The sequence below is a fragment of the Haliotis cracherodii genome, unplaced genomic scaffold (genome assembly GCF_022045235.1).
Source record: "Haliotis cracherodii isolate W230 unplaced genomic scaffold, xgHalCrac1.p SCAF_4, whole genome shotgun sequence".
Lineage (NCBI taxonomy): Eukaryota > Metazoa > Mollusca > Gastropoda > Lepetellida > Haliotidae > Haliotis > Haliotis cracherodii.
This window is the reverse complement of record NW_027266297.1, coordinates 48068000-48084666: the sequence shown is the minus strand read 5'-3', so window position 1 is coordinate 48084666 and position 16667 is coordinate 48068000. Positions and strand designations below refer to the sequence as shown.

Below are 16667 nucleotides of genomic sequence, written 5' to 3'. Positions count from 1 at the left end.
CAATGTTTAAATTTAATCGGCCAGTGTAGTGTCATCGTTGAGGTCTTGATCGATAGTTTCTTGAATTCGACTGATTTGTGAACGAAGTGCTTTTGTATTACTGGAAGCAGCTTTGAGGCGGGCCGATCTTTCCTCTTCTGTTACGCAATCTTTCTGCTACGCGGCGTCTACTGAACTCATCGCCCGCCTGTTCAAGTTTTGTTTTCTAATAAGCTATATGCTTGTCGATTTCGGATATCTTGGCTATATTATTGATCAGTTCTCCCCGCATTGTTCGCATTGCCTTGTCAAGACCTCGTAATTCCCAAATACTGAACTCCCAATATGGTACCTGTAACGTGGAATTATCGTAATAGGTATCCAAGATTTCTCCGAATCCATCCGAGGCCACCTTCGAGGAAGCATCCAAATTATCTATGTTACCGAGTTCATCACGCACAGTCCGAAGAACCTTAGTAGTCTTTTCGGAAAGTTTTATTAAGCATCCCTAGGCGATAGGTTAGAATACGAACTCACTTTTAATGACTACAGCAGAGTAATCAAAACCGGTGGTGAAGATGCTAGCTATTCCATTGACAATATCTCACTGGAGTACGATATGATAACAGATCCTGAATTAGCCAGACAAATTCGTAATCAGTATACCGGAAGTTTAGCCATTTTGTACGATCGCGTGCTGCGACACCGAAAGATACGACGTGGAATATCAATGTAAACGTCCCCATGAGGTCGTTGAAGGGTATTTTAATGTTGTTGGAGGACCCCTCCGATGCATTTAAAAGAAATACCGAGAAGTTCTACAATCACAAGATTACAAAAGTAGAATTGACTATCGAGGGCGTTCCTAATCAACTATATAGCCAAGGAATGCTAGCGTATCACCAGTGGGATGAGATTAAAAAACTCCCTTCTATAAAACGAAGCCCAGAAGTTAACGCGGTCGTGAAAGATCTGTCTCTCGGGGGTGTATCAATAGGTGAATACCTCACCACGAAGTACGCGCTATGGCTCGATATACGAACAACGGACGATGACCAACTACACGGCAGTGGGAGGAGAATAGAAAATGCCAGCGAGGGTGTCACTATACAGATAACGAAGCTCCAGGAATTAGCTGGTAAATTAAACATATATTTCTACGTGATTAAGGATGCGCAACTTAATATACAGAATGGAAGATTCGTGCAAGCAATCTTTTACCTAAAGAACCACACTGCACTATCATATGCGGGCATACGGGTGTGGAAAAACAGCTTTTATTCTAGATATTTTACAAAGTCATTATCGGGACGTTTTCGATCATATTATTATTCTGTGCCCGACTATAAGCGTTAATAAAACATACCTATCGAGAGATTGGGTAATGAATGACGATGGGGTACATAGAGTTGATCCGGGTGATCATTTACAAGACTGTTTCCGAGTATGTCACGAAAAGTACAAAGGAGAATCAACCCTTTTCGTAATAGATGATTGTAGCGCGAGTAAAGAACTCACCAAAAAGAAAGATATGCTTTCATATTTAGCATTCTCCGGTTGGCATACTCAAGTTTGGGTACTTACTCAAAAATACAACTCTGTCCTGACGGATCTAAGAGAGCAGACCAAATGGGTAGCACTGTTTCATTGCAAAGATCGAGATTCATTCGAGGAATGTCTACGCGAAAATGATGTTATTTATACCAAGCTCGAACGAGATAAAGTCAGAAAACTGCTAGTGGCAACGAAGCACTGTAAACTTGTATTAAAAACCGATCAACCAGCTGCTTATCCAATTGCTTAGCAAAATGAGGCAAAAATGTAGCAACTGCTAAACAAAATTGTAGCAAATGTAGCAACTGCTAAACAAAATTATAGCAAATGTAGCAAAATTATAGCAAAAATATAGCAAATGTAGCAAAAATGTAGCAAAATTATAGCAAATATAGCAAAATTATAGCAAATGTAGCAAAATTATAGCAATAATACGATAAATTGAACATTAGCGGTTAATATGACATAATGTAGTTTGAAATCATCATTCTTTTGCAACAGTTCATTATTACGGGTTGTATTGGATATGCCATATTATATTATGTTAGATTTAAATATCTCCTTAGGTATTACATTATGGAATGCGACGAACTCATCGAACAAATGCTCAAAGATGAGCCTGATCAACATGTAGACAAATCTTAAGATAGAGAAAGACTTGCGGCTTTGGTAGCCAGTGGAAAATGTCCCAATATTTGGGGGAAAATTATACCATCAAAAAAATTGATAACATGACCGACAAAGAAATTAAAAAACTGTATGCGCGTTACGAGTCTAGACTGGGAGCTACCATGACTAAAACGATAGGGTCGGCTATATTACGACAATACACAGTCATAGCTAGTACGTTTCTCCCTATCCCGGCAGAACATCGCATGTATTATGCGAATCTCTCGAGAAAGACCCATTCATCGAACACGCTATAGGTTCTACTACACCAAATCAGAACTGGTTGTGATAGTGCGGTTTTCGTAGGGAGCCTTCAGTGCAGATCAAGAGACATCTGCAGGCTGTGATTGGATGATATTGTGTAAGATTTTTATGTCTTTTAAATGTACATCCATCCAGCAATTAAAACTGCCCATATTTTTCAATATTTGGTGCTGACTTTTTTAACAAGATGACTTGTGCTTTATGTGAGCACAGATATTTTCAAGTAGGTGACATTTGGTGCGGAACTGGGGTTGGTGTGTTCAGCTTCCTGTACTCGGAAAAGGAGCTGACTAACCTAGCCAAAATTTGTGTTTTTATTGCAGCTTTAAGGCCAGACTGTGCATATATGTAAATGTAATGGCTGTTGAATGCCTAGTTATTTTTTAAAAAGATATAACGTTACTATAGAAGTCTATGGGAAAACATTTGGTTGTGTGTAACCTGTAAGCTCAGTGAGCTGTGAGTTTTATCATAGATACGGAATGTTCTTAGCTCCACTCACCACAGCTTTGATAACGGCTAGGTATTGTCAATTTCAACATAAGTGCCCACTTAATAATAATGGAGACTCAACAAGTGACACCTCAACAGATTGTGAACGAGGAAATAATAACCCCGCTTGCAAAACAACGAGTGAATGAAGAACCACAGATTGTGAATGAGAAAATACTAAAACCCAGAGTTACGAGGCAAAACCCCCCAAAAATCTCTGTAGGAAGAATGGGAGGACTCGCTCGCAAAGCGAAACTAATGAATAATTCCAATATTGATCTGATTAAAACATGGGCACTAGTAGGAGTTGCTGGTATAGCGGCTGTATGGTTGTTTTATAACACCGGAGAAGAGAGATGTCACAACAAGTTCAATTAGAGGTTAGCCCCAATATAATGCTATAAGAAGCATGACTTCTCCAGTTACAGACGGTAAAATGTTGGTAAATGCAACGTATCATTCAGCGGTGGTCACCGGCTTGGCCGTTGGCTATGCCTGTATGGCTAAAATGATTATTAAAGCCACACCTCCCAAGCTAGATTTTAATGGTTATGATATTGGTATGATGATTCTGGATATTGGATTAGCAATGGCAACGAAAGATACACTCATCAAACAAGGGCTTATCCCGGAAGACATAATGAAGTAATTAAACATTTGAATATTTTATATTTATATAACATGGCATCAATTGCGATGATGGTCGGTGGAGCTATTGTTAATGCTCTAGCTTTTTCGGGGAGTATTTTTTTATTTTCTAGTATGAGGGAATCAAATGCTAAAGAAGTTGAAGAGGAGCGTAAAAGACATAATAAAGCATTAGAACAACTCGAAAAAGCTCAGTCACAATATACGCGGCAGAGAATGGAGACATTAGATTTTATTCATGAAGAACTGCGTAAGGAAGGACATTCAATTCAAACGTTTAAGGATGTCGTATCTGCCATGCACGAATACTTCCTCGTTTATGGGAAAAAACTTGACCGAATACCGAGACCACCAATGAGTCAGTTTTATACACCGTCAGAGGAACAAAAGAACCGCGAGGTAGCATTCGTGATAATCGGGTTACCAGTAGTTGCAATTTTCAGCTACACAACAAGTATTTGTCAGAAAGTGACAAAATGTCCCCCGCCTGTATATATACCATAGTACCAAATATGAAGACAATCCAGCGATTAGTTCTTGAGATATTGCGGCAACACCGTTTTCCGCCTGCTGTGACCTTGAAAATGGGGTCAAGGTCACTAAAACCGATTGGTGTCTGCGGAGTCTGTATATACACCATAGTTCCAAATGTGAAAACAATCCAGTGTTTAGTTCTTGAGATATCGCGGCAACACCGTTTTCCAACTCCAAAAGCAAATTTGCCTGCTGTGACCTTGAAAATGGGGTCAAGGTCACCAAAACCGACTGGTGTCTGCGGAGTCTGTATATACACCATAGTTCCAAATATGAAGACAATCTAGCATTTAGTTCTTGAGATATCGCGGCAACAAACAGGTGGGACGGACGGACGGTCGTGAATACAATATCCCCCGCTTCGCTCTTTCGCGCGGCGGGGGACAATAACTACACATAAACCATGACCTAGAGTGACAGCTAATCAATAAATCACCATGACTGCTAAACTATAAATAGCCATGTCTCACCAGTTGCATTTAGACAAATGATATGAAAGATGTATAACCATGAATCTGTTCAGATTTACACTGTTGGTATTTACTGTAGTACACACTCTTATTACATCAGGTGGGGAAACATTAACTATACATGTTCTGTATGTGGGATAGGGGTCAAAGGTCATTATTATTTATGTAAGAAACACGGTGCTGATAGGGTCAGGAACCAGATTATTTATGCTAGGAAGAGAGATTACAACAATGAGAGGAATAGGTTAGGGAGAATACGTATATAGATATATGAAAAATAACCAATTAGACAAATGAATCATTTTGCATATACCATTAAACCACAATGGTTTTTGTGAGAGAGCTGAAGGTTTTAGCAAAACAACGTGGTCTACGTGGATATTCTCGAATGAGAAAAGCTGAATTGATCGATTTACTCAGTTTGGAATACAACAAACCCCAGACTGTTAGAGAACTCAAAGCACAAGCAAAAAACAGTGGGCTGAGAGGTTATTCTCGAATGAGAAGAGCTGAATTGATTGCTTTACTAGATGTTGATAATGATGTTGAAAAAAAATAACCTAATGATGTTGAGAAAAAACAACAAGAATTAATATTTGTACCCACATCTGCCGGCGTTCGTAAATATCTAAGAGGTTGGAAGATGGATATTAATTCCAACATGGATGTTAATGATGTTAAGCCCATCATATCGAGTAAAATTAACAAGGAGTTGGGAGTTTACATAGTTTAAAATACCAGCTGACTATTAAAATGTTATTGAGTAAAAGTAACGCAGACGATAGCACCGAATATACCGAACCATATTTCCGTAGCAATCAAGAAGTTATAAGCGAATCCGAAACTATAAACACATCATTAGATACATCAATTCAGAGGATACAGGAAACTTTAAAACACTGGACTAACAGAGGTTCGGGTTGGGGTGTGGATAAAATCGATAGTTTATATTTAGATATAGCAAATTATATGCCCTTCAAAGGTGGATCTTATATAGATTTACCCCTGTATTATAAGAAGAAAAAAGCCATAATTAATGTAAAAAATAAATCTGATGACTGTTTCAGAATGATGATAAGATCTGCATTGTTCCACGTAGATTCTAAAATTGCAAATAGACCTTCTAGCTATCCTCAAAACGATGGACTCAACTTCAATGGTATAGACGAGTAAACATCAATCTCACAAATTGATAAGGTGGAAAAGCAAAATAATTTAGCTATAAATGTTTTCGGACATTCTAAAGGAATTGTTGTACACAGGATAAGCTCCGCTCCGGAACATATCCCCAGAATCAATTCATTTCTGATCGAAAAAGATGGAAAATATCATTATACATGGATAAAGAGTTTAAACAGGCTATTATACGATCAAACAAAACATGCTAGAAAGAAATATTTCTGCGAAAGATGCCTACATGGGTACAGCAGACAAGATCTATTAGAAGCGCATAAAGAAGACTGTAGAGGTGTTTGGCAGACCGCTATCAGGATCGATATGCCTAAAGAGGGAAAAAATATATTAAAATTTGAACATTATTGTAATCAAATGCCAGTACCATACGTAATTTACGCCGACTTCGAAGCGCTTATCAAACCCATAGAAAATAATCAAGATAATAATACGTACAAAACTCAAGAACATATTCCTTGTGGGTTTGGATATATAGTTGTAAGGTATGATGGGAAAACAAACCCGCCCGTGATTTACAGGTCCCGATGCAGCGGGAAAGTTCCTAGAATATCTACAAAACGAAGAGAGAATAATCAGGGAAAAATTATCGTGTAAGAAACCCATGTGTATGACGAGGGATGATTAGAAGGCCTATAAGAAGTCAACGAGTTGTCATGTTTGTAATAAACCCCTGAATGGGGATTCCGTAAGAGATCATTGCCACGTCACGGGTAATTATCGGAGGGCCGCGCATAACGAGTGTAACTTGAAACTAAAAATGAATTCTCAAACAATACCCATCCCCGTTGTATTTCATAGCCTTAGGGGATACGATTCACATCTCATTATGCAAGCTATCTAAAAGACCGATGGCGGCTTAACGCGCATTCCTAATAATATGGAAAAATACATATCATTCTCGTTGACTAAAACTATACATTATAGGGACAAGGATGGGAAAGCTAGAATAAAGCAAAGTAATGGGCTTAGATTCATAGACTCCGTACAGTTTCTGTTATCTTCCCTGGACAATTTAGCTAATGCGAACAATCCCGATGACTTTGCGATGACAAATCAATATACCGATAGGTTAACACGTCATTTGTTGCTGAGAAAAGGTGTATATCCATACGAATATATGGATGATTGGTCTAGATTCGACGAAAATAAATTACCACCCCTTGAATCATTCTATAGTAACTTAACAGGAACTAAAATAACCGACGCCGATTATGAACACGCTATGACGGTCTCGGATAAATTAGGTTGTAAGAATTTAGGTGATTATCACCATCTGTACTTAAAAACTGATGTGCTGTTACTTGCCGATATATTTGAGATATTTAGAAAGACATGTTGAAAACAATACGGCTTGGACCCGGCATGGTACTATTCCAGTCCCGGACTATCGTGGGATGCATTGTTGAAGAAGACCGGCGTAGAACTAAAACTACTCACAGATTACGATATGCACTTGTTTATTGAGAAAGGATTAAGAGGGGGTATATCGATGGTAGCGAAAAGGTATTCTAAGGCTAATAATAAATTAGTGGAAGGATATGATCCAAGTAAACCCAACACCCATATATTATATCTCATTACGAGCGATTTCCCAAAAGATAATCCACTGCACAGCGTAGTAAATAAAAAGGTGTTAGGTAAGATGAAGGATGAATGTGCTGGGACCCCTATAGCGGAGTATGTAGGATTAAGACCTAAGATGTATTCTATAAAGAAGTCCAATAATGGAGAGATAAGAAAAGCCAACGGTGTTAAGAAGTATGTGGTAAAAAAGCATATCAAACACGAACAGTATAGAGAAGCATTATTCAACGGTAGAACGTTCAAACACGAGATGAACTCTTTAAGAAGTTACGATCATAGGATATATGGATTAAGAATGAACAAGACATCATTATCCCCCTTAGATACAAAGAGATGGATTGATAATGATGGTGTAACTACCTATGCTTATGGTTATTTAGGGCGGTAATACTGTATCGTTGGGAACTATGAACAACTCTTCACGTACAAATGCCCTGCCCGGTCCATCTTTAAGATAATAAAGAATAGGCTCTCCTTCTTTCATAACCAATCGACTAATGTTATATGTCTTAAGGGACCAAATTGGATTGGTTGCGCGACGTAGGCCTCCTTTGAGTTCACTGGGCTGGTATAAATATCTTACGCTTACTCTATCCGGAAGTTTTTGTTCTTTGCCTCTCCTCGGTGCTGAAGATTTGGAAATCACGGATTTCATTTTAATCACATCGGATGGTTTCTTCCCGATTAATCTTGTTACTTCATTATTCAGCGCTGATACAACAGCTGATAATCCTGTCACCCATTCGGTTGATCTTAATCGTTCCGATTTCATTTCGATGCCATACTGATAGCCAAACAAACGTTCCGCTAATGTCCGGTTAAATCTTTCAACGATAGCTTGACTACAGTGGGCCTCTCTTTCACCATGCCTGATTTCGACATCATGCTTTGTTAACAGTTTAGTTATTGATCCATAAACTCGCGACCGCGTTTATATATGAGGCTCAGTGCATTAGCTACTTCTGTTGAATCTTTCGAGTTTATGGCTAAGCCTCTTTGTATCGACTAGCCACATCCACTACTGTTAAAGCGTATTTATACGTTTTGCGTCTTACCTTATTGTGGGGAAGAAACAAGAGGTCAGCCTGATGAACATTCGTTGTAAAAATACCAAACTTCTTCCTCGGTATATAACATTGTGCCGGTAAATATATTTGCCACATCGCTTGTTTCTTTAACCAATCCTTGGCCACATCTTTAGATACCTTAGCCGCGGTGGCTAATTTTTTTACTGCTCCTATACCTTTCCAATATCCTCGTGGGCTATAGTAAATTTTATTCATTATTAATTAATATTGATGTTTCTTTTAATATGACTCATGACTATCGTTGAATCATATCATCATTTTTACATAAAAAATTCCCCTGTAGTAGCGGTATAGGTATATAAATCCGGCTCCAGTGAAAATGCGGCAGAACCCCCATTACATATAAAAATTTATATCATAGAAGCATTAATTGACTCCAGGTGGTGGTGAGCTAGAGTCAGTTTAACTTAATCTCATGACGATCGTTGAATCGCATCATCATTAACACATAAAAAATGCCACCTGTAGTGGTGGTATTGGTATATAAATCTTGCTCCAGTGGGGTTGCGGCAGAACCATCATTACCTATACTACTAATGCCAAAAACAAAAGCATTTGCAATAACAAAAAAACCAAATTCGTCTATCCTTGAACAATCTTAGAATCAGTGCTTGAAATTTTTAGTGTCATAAATTATTTTTCAAATTTCATAAGGATTTTTCTTTGATGGACCAACGTCAAATCATCTGACAAGTTACATAGAATTATAACTTTAAAAGCCCTCATTTCTGAGGTGTCCATATTTTTTTTCTACTTTTAGGACAAAACATGAGCCCTCTACCTGAGCTTGGTTACGTAAACAAATACTTGTTTAAAATGTCAAATGGACTTCCACTGATTAGATATCTTTTTTTATCCCATTGTTCTACGAAATCTATTTGAAATGTGCTTTTTTGTACGTAAAATGTCTTGAGAGCTTGTACCCAAACAGGTATGTGCTTTTGTGCCCAGAATATTTTTGTATTACAGTTTTGTAGTTTCAAACTTCCACTTTGCTTTTTGTATGAAAAAAAGTTAATTTATTATCACTTTTCTGTCAAAACACTAGATCTACAATTACCTTACGGTTTACCAATTTAGTGGCCTCTACTCCAGTGAAAAGAATTTATTACTTTCCTATCACAATCAGTCAATTTGAGTTGTGCCAACGTGGACTGACTACACTTAAGGACCACGTACATTTAGGTTAGTCATATTATGAACTTGATGAATTTTTCTACCATAATGTTCAGCTCATTGTTTGCAATAAACATGAAAAAATAAATATGATCAAACAGATTTAGTTTAGTTTTTTGGGGTATAAAATCATCAAGTGCTTTGGGTACAATTTGTTTGGGGTACAAAATCACATAGGCCCTACATTCATCCAGTCGACTTGTGTACCTACTTTCATCCGTTCTGAAGATTGGGGAGGGGGAGTAAACGTTTTAAAAACAATCCTTAATATTCTAAATTGTCTTCTTTCAATGACAGACCAATAACAATATTCTGTTGTTATCATTATGGCATATCAATATGTTATATCTCTCTCCGCTGCCGTCGTTTTCAGAATTTTTTTTTTTAAATCATCGAGCTTGGAATCCTTTACAATTTCGGATTTAGACTTACAAATTTGATGTTACGCACCGGCGGCAATCACGAATAAATATGAAACAAATAGGAGTGAAGACTGCTATCCAAATCAATAAATAGTAAACAAGTAAAAAAGTAAACTATGTATTTTCTGATGATAGCTAAAATTGCAAGTATTTTGATTATTTTCCGTAAGGCGACACTTTTTTTATTTCTTGGTTTACGGATTTCAAACTCATTTCAAAAGTGAGGCAGGCCAATTAAAAAAAAGAAGAAAAAAAGCCTCTCACATTTTTTTTACCTGAATTTTGTCCTAAAAAGTTAGGTAGGTATGAAAAAAAATATCCTGTCGTAATAAAAGTAAAATAACTCAATTTTTCAAGAACATTTTATTATATCCCTTGCACTCAGCTTATTCATGTCATGAGTGGAAATGCATGTAAAACGCTGCTATTTTGGCTGCAAATGCATGGGCAACGTTTAACTCTTTCAACACCAGCCAACCAGAAGATTACTGCTGTGACACCAAGTTCCCAGAGACTGTTGTGTGATAAATGAAACCAACATTTATCAATGAATTATCTGCTGAAATTAACATCTTTGCTACTACATGTTTGGCCATACACTATTTGAAAGGTCTAATTAATCCTATTGTTTATAAATATGAAAGTTATGTGTATTTCATTATTTAAATAATTCATGAACAACTAAATAAAGTTCGTTTTAAATAAATAATAATGTAAGCTAAAACATTCATAACGTCCAAATTTAGCGCAAATCTAACGATTTTTTCGGCAAATATAAGAATTCATAAAATCCACTTACCTATTTCTTTTTAATTTTCATTTGTTTACGTTGAACATTATTTTAAAAAGAATTACAAATAATATCTGTCATCCCCCATTTCCCGATGATAGTGGCTGTCCGCTCACTAAAATGAGGAAATACCTCGGTTTTCAAAGCTTCGTATGAATAACACATACGTCCTGCCATGTCAGTATACATTAAAAAAACTTATATTGTTTCACCGACAAAATCTGCTACAAGGTTCGTGATTAGTCAAATTTAAGCACGTGACCTAAGGCAGCTAATCAAATTACAGCAAAGATAATTTTCAGACTTTGGCGAAAGGTTTGTGTTAAATCATGTTATTCTGAACGTTTTAGCATGAAATCGCGATCTATATTAAAAATATGGAACTTTATGGATGCATAGAGCTAGGTTACGAGCTGTGACAAAGATTTCTTATGCATATATTTTGGCATTAAGACATCGTGTCCGAGCCGAGAAATCCAGGCGACGAAAGCCGAGATGTCATTTGACTTACGATATGCGATCGCACGAAAAGTTGGAAATAATAACTAAGATGTCAGTTTGGCAACTTTTATAGATACATTTTTGATGATTTTATTACTTTGTAAATAAAGACGTTTCAGCCCGTGAGGACCCGTTGTCGAAGTGTGTCCGAGAATTTTATTTCCAATAACATTGCGGGAAATAGTGTCAAGTGAATATATTTTTAATCTATAGATAAAAAATGATAAAATCAAATGGAATAGGTATTTCAGACATTGTGAAATGTGATAGATTTAATAAATGAATGATATGACAAGTAGGTTAATATAATTATAAACTATTTTGACGTGGCTTGGACGGTTTACCGTGCGGTGTGACTTGTGGCTTTGAACGGCAAACAGTGTTGAAATAGTTAAACTGGTCACCACTGCGCTTTGCGTTGACAAGCTTTGATGGTATAAAGAAGGATCCCAGCAAGAAATATCAGAGTGACTTCCCTTTGCTTTAAGCTCGACGAGGAAAAGAAATCTTTTTTTGTTTGAACTTTTAGTCGAAAAGATCGGCGGTAATAAAAAAAAGGGTAATTTTCATTTTTATTTTTTTTTAAAGGGGCACTGATCTAACGCAATTCCCCGGGACTGGTTGTTGCCTTTGTTATTGTTTTTTCCCAGTGAGTACCCGGATGTATAGCAGAAATCTAGACTAGTTCGCGACCTCTGCTGCGCCATTCGTAAGCGCATTAGTCACTTGTATGGGTAGTAATAAGGGCATATGGTCACATTGATCAACAAAATGAAATACAGTTTTCGAGATAATAAGGAAATGTAAGTATCTTTGTGGGTAGCATCGGTAATGGTGACGTAGTTTTGATAAGTCACTTGCTTGGTAATTTTGCGATTTTCGTTTACACTATTTTGACTTGCAACACAAAGTTTCACCTGAGCATTGCTTTTTGATAGTGTGTATATTTTTATCAAAATGTGTAACATTTTAAAATTTATTAAACGCCTAAATATTCAGTTATTTAACAAAGTGACTGAAAAACATTTCCATCTGTATTATTATGATAACGAATTCCAAACATTTTGATGTTTAATGTCATCACCAAGAGACTGAAAAGTACATTTCTGTGTTGTTTGGCTTCTAATCCTACATAATAATCTGTTGTGATGTTTGTAGGCCCTTTTGATCGTCTAAATCAATCTGGACAGATTTTTTTAGCTGTACAAAGAAACTTATTCGATGTCACGTGTCTCTGTAACAATCAAGATATACATCGTTTCGGAATATTATAACCCGTGTTCGTTTCTCAACTGATCACTTAGATTGTTTCAGGTGTTTCACATAGGTGTCAAGTCTCAAAGGTCGGCTGAGAAAGCCCACGTGACAACTATTTTCATAACGTCCACGGTTCCTAAAAAAATCCATTGAGTGATAGATAACAATGAGCAATCAATCAACGTATTATCAGTTAACCCTTTGAACAAAGTATGTTGTTTTTACATCAGCACTTCACGCCATGATATGAGTGTATTCCCTTTGTTTTAGTAAACCTAGACATGTAAACACTCACTTTTGACATATCCACTGTGCAAGATAACAGTGATTAATCAATCAACGTATTTCCTGTTATTCCTTTGATGACTAGGAACGATCCGTTGATTTACAAAAATAAGTAAATCAACCGATCATTCACCTCTTGCTGGGCTGCCACGTGCATATTACATAACATAAATTTCACCTCACTTCAAACCTGGATTTAGATTGAATAATTTCCCCAGACACAATAAATGCCAAATGGGAACCTTTGTCAGGTAATCTAAGTGGTGCTACCACTAATTGTACCTGTAATAAATTCATTAACTGAGCATCAAGTGAATTACGACAAATACACAAGTGTAGGGTTATACCAGAAAACGTGGATGACATCAAGGGAGTAGTAATCGTATTATCGACGCAATCCGAAATCCGAAAATGCTTTCACTGCATGGATACTTTTTTTTATATTAAACTATAACCGCCTGGGGTATTTCCAAATGACGACATCCGATGAGCTCCACCGTTCTTTTTGTCTGTTTGTTTAGGCTGAAGAAATTAATTAACATGCGCCCTTTGAAGAAATCTTTATAGATCACAGTTAACCAATCAGTGTTCAAAAATGCGTAAAACAAATATTGCCTCCAGCCTCCAAAGTTTATTTAGCTGTACTTGCAGACGGTAGCCCAGTCTCTGGTCACGCTCAGTTGCGTTGCGTATCATCCGGGTACTCAAGGGGGAAAAACAATAACAAAGGCAACAACCAGTCCGGGGAAATGCGTTAGATCAGTGCCCCTTTAACATTTGGACTTTGAAAGAGCGGCGCATCCGTAAACCAACAAATAAAAAAAATGTCGCCTAAACTTGATTATATTGCTATTGAATGATTTACCTAGAATGTATATCAGTTCAGATTTTGCGTATCATCCAATATTTGTCATTATTTGCAGTGTTTGTTGACTTTGTTCAGCTAAACAAATCGCGAGTTAGGCCACGCCCAAACGTATCACCGACGTTTGTCGGCTTGTCAATGTGTCCGAAAGTTTATCAAACGAAATCATTTGAAAACTCTATAAAAATGATATTTTTTTACACAGATTTATACATGCGTGTCAATAATTCTAGAAAATTAAGTTAGATGTAACAAAATTATTGTAATAGTCTTACGGGTTCACAATGCATGTCGAGTTGTTTGTTTACCGCCGTTGCCATGATCGTACAAGTTTCATCCAATCGATGATGTTACGATTCAGATTGTTTTTGTTTATAATTAATTACTTCGAAAATTGCTAATTTTTAGAAATTAAGGAACTTGAGTGTTTTCCCTTCGTCAGCAAACAATGAATTATGATCAAATGTGAAAAATGATAACATTATAAAGAAAATATCGGACTGCATGCCGCTCAACGTGAAGTGCCAAAAGTCAACAATGGCCGTTTCTGGTAGTTGTGTGCCGCAAAGTTTGGCTGAAACTTTTTAAACTCGCAATATTTTCTTTTTGAGGTAAATACACTACTGAAAGTTTTGATATTGAGCAAGCTGAGCATTTATGCATGCCATACATAATTTAAATGTAACGCAAAGCCTTCTTTGTAAATAGATATGGTGAGTTTTGTTTGTGGGTGTCCTTATGCTATTCGCCTGTCGAACTAGTTCGACAGTAGCAACACAGGTAGTGACAGACTCTGTTGAACTGGTTCGACAGTAGCGTTGAGAGCTTTAAACAATGAGTACATAACCAAGTGCTAGAGTAAGCTGAACAATAGGTGTTGCCCCTACCACACACAGGAAAGAAGAGAGGTTTTTCCAGACCTTGTGCTCGGAAGACCTGTGGGCTACTTGTGTCATTACAGGAACAACTGCTTGTGTGTAATTGACAGTGAAGAGGGCTTCTGGAGATTTATTTATTGTGTGATTGCAGCCAAAATACAGGATCTATGGGAGTGATGTAATAGAATTAGAGGATTCGTAGGAATTATACATTTACAGTGATCCCTCTCTACAACACTACCTTTGGGGTACAAATAATTGATGAGTTTTAGATACTATCAGCAGGGTGGAGTCTTAGTGGGCAGATGACCAACGAAACAGTACATATTCAGCCTACCTTACATGATCTTCCCCACACTTTGTATATCAATGTTTCAAAATAAAGTAGTTCTTTATGTAGTAGTTCTGATGATTTGCAACACAATATACTGGTGTACCAGTAATACCGCACACCCGTATAATATTCCTATACTGGATTCATGGCACAATCTACAAACTGCTTAAAGCAAGTTGAAGATTCGCAACAGAATATAAGGAAGTAACCTCCTAGGAATATAACTGTTTAAGTTTGATTTATCAAGAATGTATAAGACAGATGTTAAAGGTTACAATTAAAATGAACCAAGCATGTGTGTACCCTCTTATGCATGAGAAGGATAGTGAGGGATCCAGGACACTGATTGGTAACCAAGGGCAATGGGCGCTCCGAATGTCGAAGAGGCATGCTTTGGATTCTGTGTTACATGATTGAAGTGAGATGGAAATTGCAATCTGTTGTGACAGTCATTATGTCATTATTGTAATGGTGGGCATCACTGACAAAGCAAAATGAACCCAATATTTCACATGGTGGAGACACATATGGTTGTTTTAATGTTGGTAATATGAGGATAACAAAAATATTGAAATACATACCCTTGATATCCGAAATGATCCAAAACTTTCAAAGGCATGAAAACATTTGAAAAGTTTCCTCGCCCAAGGCAATATTCATGTTTCAAACCTTGTCAAAACTACCAGTACAATCAAAACAAATGCATTTGAAATACACTAGGATCAAGTATTTACTGAATTCAGAATTCATGCTTGGAAATTTCTGAATATATGGTTATGGGCTTCATGACAGTGGTGCTTGTTCATATGGTAATAAACAATGATTATATGGTTCAAAGTGTAAGCTTCACAAAACACCTGAAAGTCAGTTCATATCATGAATCATGAACTAATCAGATTATTGCACTGTGTTGCGTTTCAAATGTGTACAATAAGCTTTTCGGTCTTTTGTTACCTGGCTTAATGTTAAGACAATGCAATATCATAGTGATAATAATTATTTCAACAATATAATGCCAGTCCTAGTCAACAGAAACACTGCATGGAACTGGAACTGGAACTGAGGTTACTCACTTGAGTTTGGGAATTTTGAGCCTCCTGGCAAACCAATGTGACAAAGTCAGAAAAAGTATCACTGCCATGATTCTCTTGGTATTTCATGGTATTAGGATGCCCCACATGGCCCGTCTGACTGGAACTCATTATCATCGATTCTTGTAAACCTGCAATGTGAAGAATGTACAATATAATGTCTTCCTTGAACTATAACCTGCCATTAAGCATGTTTCTATGACCTCTGCAAATGATTTGTCTTCACCTTCAAGGTAGATGTCCACACAAAAAACACACAAGAAAACCTCAGACTGATCTGAGCAAGCAAAATATACTTCTCAAGTACTACCTTGAACCTCAGCTTTGATGGATCCCAATGTAATGTACCCAAGACTTTCAGCTGCCATCTAGCACTTCCCAGAGAACAAATGTGCCATGTACCATGTTGAAAGAGAGACAAAAATCATGCACAGTACAGTAGTTCATTTTGATATACAGTCCTCAGCTTCAAAAGTAAAGATTTACATAATATCTAAAGTAATAAAAGTAGCCCTATCTCCACCTCTTCCTGAATGCCCCCAAACCTTCTCATCAGAAACATGTATCATGAGCCATTTAACTTACCACATCA

General features: G+C 37.0%; 1 protein-coding gene across 3 annotated transcripts in view; it reads right to left on the bottom strand.

Moving 5' to 3' along the window:
- LOC139478918 (nuclear factor 1 X-type-like) overlaps positions 1-16667 on the bottom strand; it is a 273086-nt gene that overhangs the window by 63102 nt on the left and 193317 nt on the right. For all 3 annotated transcript variants that reach the window (XM_071261607.1, XM_071261605.1, XM_071261606.1), the window contains one exon: positions 16058-16206. In XM_071261607.1, the coding sequence (XP_071117708.1) occupies positions 16058-16206 (149 nt within the window). The remainder of the gene's footprint in view (positions 1-16057; positions 16207-16667) is intronic.